The sequence below is a fragment of the Phaseolus vulgaris genome, chromosome 1, assembly GCF_000499845.2.
Source record: "Phaseolus vulgaris cultivar G19833 chromosome 1, P. vulgaris v2.0, whole genome shotgun sequence".
Lineage (NCBI taxonomy): Eukaryota > Viridiplantae > Streptophyta > Magnoliopsida > Fabales > Fabaceae > Phaseolus > Phaseolus vulgaris.
Genome location: NC_023759.2, coordinates 20,199,665 through 20,205,115, shown reverse-complemented (window position 1 = coordinate 20,205,115; position 5,451 = coordinate 20,199,665). Strand labels below are relative to the sequence as shown.

The 5,451-nt window shown below is 43.9% G+C and overlaps 1 protein-coding gene across 1 annotated transcript; it reads left to right on the top strand.

Moving 5' to 3' along the window:
• The first annotated feature begins 714 nt into the window (after positions 1-714).
• LOC137815652 (uncharacterized) lies at positions 715-1,719 on the top strand. Its single transcript, XM_068618765.1, has one exon. The coding sequence runs from the start codon at positions 715-717 to the stop codon at positions 1,717-1,719; it is 1,005 nt and encodes a 334-aa protein (XP_068474866.1).
• The last annotated feature ends 3,732 nt before the right edge of the window (positions 1,720-5,451 follow it).

The window sequence follows — 5,451 nt, the reverse complement described above, 5'->3', positions numbered from 1 at the left end:
CACACTTGGTATTCACACTGAGGTTGCACGAGCCACCTAGTGGAAGAAACGCGCTAAGTTACTTCATGCACGGATAACTTAGGCGTGCAACAAAGTATATAAAGGGCATTCCGCGCTCATGCAAAGAAAGGTAAGATTCATTCTTGCAAGTTACTAGTTTACACACACACAGAGTGCACATGAGTCTCGCAGAGATTCTTAGTTCTTTGGTGGTTTTGTAAGGTTGACTTGAGCGTCGGAGTGCAATCAACCGCTAGAGGCACCGTTTGGTGTGTTTCGCAGGTTTGCTTGGAGTTCTTGTGGAGTTCCTGGAGCGTTCTTGCACTTGTCGCTGTTGAGGAGGTGGAAGATAGAGTTTGATGTGGCGAATCCTTTGACGTTCAAATCCCCTACAAGATCATTTGGCTCCCACCGTGGGGCCCGTGTGAATTTGTGATCCCATCCACACTTTGCTGTCAGATTTCGTTTGTTCTTGAGGTTCTTTGCTGAAGAAAATGAGAAGGACAAGGCAAACTTCACCCTCGCCATCAGCTGAAGAAGGAGCTGTGACGATGGCCCAGGTCTTGGAAATGATGCGAACACTGCAGGACAATGTGGCAGCTCGAGAGTGGAACAAGAAAGGATGCAAGCGGATTTGGCTGCATCATAGAGCAGAAACGAGGAGTTAGACAGAGTTAATGGAGAGTTGCGCAAGGCGCTGCAAGCGCAGAAGGAATGCGCGACGGAGGAAAGGGTGGCGCCGCCGCCGTCTCCCCCCAAGACTTTCCCCATGCCTTTCTCATCAGAGATTATGAGCGCGGAAACTTGGTGGGGGTGAAAGCCTTGTTTACCGGGGTGGAGGACCCAGAGACGTATCTGACAACGTTTCACACCCAGATGATGCTCTCTGGGGGATCGGATGCGGTGTATTGCAAGCTGTTCATGAGCACCCTGAGTGGAATTGCTTTGGATTGGTTCGTGAGACTACAAGATGGCCACATCACCTCATTTCAACAGTTCTCTAAGTTGTTCATGGAGCAGTATACTGTGAACAGGGCACCCCCAGTGGTGTCGTATGATTTGTTCGACGTGCGACAAAACCAAGGTGAGTCCCTCAGGGACTACCTTATTCGTTTTGGAGCTCAGGTGGTGAGGCTGCCCAGCAAAGATGAAGATATGCTGGTGCATGCGTTTAAGAAAGGGGTTCTATCGGGCCCTTTCAGTGAATCGTTGATAAGAAATCACCCCAGCACCTTTGCGGAGATTAGGCGTCATGCTGTGGCGCACATCGTAGCAGAGACGGAGGTTTCTGTGAAGAGGGGAAGCGCGACCCCGACCAAGTCGCGCGGAGGATCGAGCAGGTCTCAGCAGCCGATGAGGGTGCATGAGGCCAAAGAAGGAAAGAAGGCTCAGGGGAAGCATCACCCTTACGATCCTAGGAAGGACCAGGGCAGGGGGTGCGCGAGGGAGAGTAACGCGCCCCCCAGGTTTGATTTCGTGGTGGAATTGGCGGAGCTGATCGCCATTCCAGCCATAGCGGCACGGTTGCGAGCACCAGAGAAGACTGACAAGGTGCAAGGAAGGAAAAAGAATGTGTGGTGTGAGTTTCACCAGGCTTATGGCCACTCACTCCACTCTTGTTTCGCGTTGGAACACCAACTCGCGGAGTTGGTAAAAAGTGGCTTTTTGAGCGATTACTTGCGGGAGGCGCAAGGTGATCAGGCGTCGGTGATCCACTAGCACAATTAGAATGATTCTTGAAATTCTTAGGAATCATCTTGAGTTGGTTATGAGATAAGCACTTTATCATAGAATTGGATCAAGGTTCTATGAACAAAAACTCACCAAAACTAGTGCCAAAACACAAACTCATATGGAAGTTCCAATTATTGTCAAATTGAACCGATTAAAGTTTAAGAAAAGGCAAATGCACCGAACATAATACTTAAGAATTGAAATGAACCGAACACATGAGCTAGAAAAACAAAGGAACAAGATGAATGGACAGAAACATCAAAGGACCGAACCAAAAATAGCAAAACAGCAAGAACACCGAACAAAAATTTCAAAGAAGCAAACTAAGACATGAACAATTAAAGAGGAAGAAGGAAGGAGAAGAGAAAGCTCACGGAGAAGGATGTATGGTTGGATGATCACGCCACTAGGAGGATGGAGACTCCAAGATAAGTGTGCAAGCCGCCACTTGAGGTAACCATGGAACCATCAAGATAAGACTAGTGAAGAAGGCACAAAGCTCTCCAATGCTCTCTCAAAAAATGAGTATAGTTTCTTTAGTCTCAATTCAAATCTGAAATGTACAAGGGCAGCACCTTTATTTATAACCTAGAGGTGCAGAAATGCAAGCTAAGAGAATTCAAAATTCCCTCCTAAAATCAAATGCAACCGGCGCCTAAAACAAGTCATGAGGAAGGAGTGATCTCTTCTCTCACTTTGGCACCTCCTTATTTACTCCTACACCTATCTACTAACGCACCCCCCTTCCTAAGACTCCTAACTAAAGACTAAAAGATGCTTTAACAATAGAGGTTTCTAATGTTTCCCTCTAAGCACCTTCAACCAAAGAAATTACAAAAAGAGAAAATAAACGTTCCCTAGCTCCTAAAGCTTTGAACATGCTTCTTGTAAGCCTTTGAGGTGGGCTTTGACCTCCATGGGCGTCCTCCACTTGAGCCTCAACCTCTTCTTGCTCTTGATGATTGGCCTCCATGTCCACTTGAGCTTGATCTCCATCAGTCGGGGCCACCAGCAGAAGATCCGCAACACGAGGTACCTGTGCACGTAGAGGTGCACACGATCGCGGGGGGCTTCTCTGGAAGGGGGTGTATAGCCTCTCAGAGGAAGAGGTACGCTCGTTCGGTGATGGCTGTCGACTCGGTGGAAGAAGATCATACCCCCGATGCTGACATTACATTCACAAAGGCGGATCTCCGAGACGTTGTGCCTCACGACAACGATCCTATAGTCATCTCCCTTGTCACGGCAGGGAGAAAGGTGCACAGGGTCCTCGTGGACCAGGGAAGCTCGGCGGACGTGATGTTCTGGCCGACATTCAACAAACTGCAGCTGTCCCTTGATCAGCTGAGGCCGTACGTAGGGTGCTTGTATGGCTTCGTAGGGGACTAGGTGGAGGTGCGAGGCTACATAGAGCTGAGGACCACGTTTACGGATGGGACCGTGGCTCACACTGAAAAGATCAAGTACCTAGTGGTTAATGCCCCATCCGCGATATAGACCTCACGCTCATGGAGATAGACATTATCGTGAAGATGGATATCACCAAGAGGCCAAGGCTAAAATTTGTTTTGTAAAAGTCCCTAGTTTTAGTGGAGATAGTGATCCTAATGTGTACCTAGAGTGGGAGGCTAAATGTGAACAAATCTTTGATGTCCATGAGGTCTATGAAGACCACAAAGTTAAGATAGCCTCCTTAGAATTCATTGATTATGCCATGAAATGGTGGCATAGTGTTGTAAAGGACATTATCTATAACAAGGGTCGTCCCGTGGACTCTTGGAACACTTTAAAGCAACGCATGCGCCTTAGATTTGTGCCACCACACTTTAGGAAAGGCCTCATGTTGAAGCTCCAACGGTTTCAACAAGGCACGCTAAGTGTGGATGCTTATTTCAAAGAATTAGAAATGCTTTTGCTTAAGGTAGATATGCATGAGAGTGAGGAAGCTATGATAGCTAGGTTTTTGAGTGGTCTAAGGAAGGATATGCAAGATATTGTTGAGCTTCAAGAGTATTCATCATTGAGTTCTTTGGTTCATCTTGCAATGAAGGTGGAAGCCCAACTTGCAAAGAAAAATGCTTTTAAAAATGCTCCCAATGATGGTTACTACAACAATTCTTGGAAAAATAAAAAGTCTTTTTCAAAATTTCCTTCTAAAGATTCTTCTTTCAAACCTAAGGAATCTAAGCCTTCTACTTCTACTCCTAAATCTCCAATTAAATCGTCTAGTAAGAAATGATTTAAGTGTATGGGTTATGGTCACATTGCGACTAATTGTCCTTCTAAAAGGAATATGTTTGTGCATAATGGCATTGTGATGAGTGAGCATGATTCGGATTCACCTAGGCATTCTTCACATTCTAGATCATCTAGTGAGCATGAGAGTGAGAGTCCACTTGAAGGAGATTTGTTGGTTGTGAGAAGACTTCTTGGACAAGTTTCACAACCTTTTGATGAAAGTCAAAGGGAAAATATTTTTCATACAAGATGTCTTATTCAAAACAACATTTGTTCTTTAATAGTGGATGGGGGTAGTTGTACTAATGTGGCTAGTACAAGAGTAGTAGATAAGCTTGGATTGCCTACTATCTCTCATACAAAGCCCTACAAATTGCAATGGCTTAGTGAAGTAGGCGAAATCATTGTGAATAAGCAAGTCCTCATTCATTTCTCTATTGGAAAATACAAGGATGAGGTATTATGTGATGTTGTGCCCATGGAAGCAACAAATGTTCTTTTGGGAAGGCCTTGGCAATATGATAGAAAAGTTTTTCATGATGGCTTTACCAATAAACTCTCTTTTGATTTCCATGGTCACAAGGTTATTTTAAAATCTCTCTCTCCAAGAGAAGTCCACGAGGACCAAATTCTTATGAAGAAAAAGAGGGAGAGTGAAAAAGAAAAGAGTCCTTGTGCTATGCCTATTATCCTTGTCCCTAAGAAAGATGCCACATGGAGGATGTGTTCGGATTGTAGGGCTATAAATAACATCACAATTAAGTATAGGCATCCCATAACTAGGCTTGATGATTTGTAGGATGAATTGCATGGTTCAAATTTTTTTACAAAGATTGATCTTAAAAGTGGCTACAATCAAATCCGTATAAAACCGAGTGATGAATGGAAGACGGCTTTTAATACCAACTTTGGTTTATATGAGTGGTTGGTTATGCCCTTTGGCTTAACTAATGCTCCTAGTACTTTCATGCGCCTCATGCATCATGTTTTAAGACCATTCATTGGCAAGTTTGTTGTTGTTTATTTTGATGATATACTCATTTATAGCTTGTCTTTGTATGACCATAGGATGCATGTTATTCAAGTCTTGGAAACCCTTAGGAAGGAACATTTGTATGCTAACCTTGCTAAATGTATGTTTGCACTTGATCATATAGAATTCCTATGGTTTGTTGTGAGTGGTAAAGGTGATGTGATTCCACTAGCCACATAGAACAAGATTCTTGACATTCTTAGGAATCACCTTGAGCTGGAAAATATAGAGGCACTTTTCTTAGAGTTGGATCATTGTTCTAAGACAAGAACTCACCAAAAACTAGTACCAAATCCCAAACTCATTTGGATGAACCAAATATTGTCAAATTGAATCAACAAAGAGAATGAAAACTGGAATGACCGAACAGAATTAAACAACTAAACATAAGAACCGAACAGAATTAAAAACAAAACAGAACATAGTGCTGGAAAATAGAAAAACCG

Excerpts from the sequence above, each read along its gene's own strand:
- LOC137815652 (XM_068618765.1), top strand. The coding sequence starts at position 715 with ATGCGCGACGGAGGAAAGGGTGGCGCCGCCGCCGTCTCCCCCCAAGAC.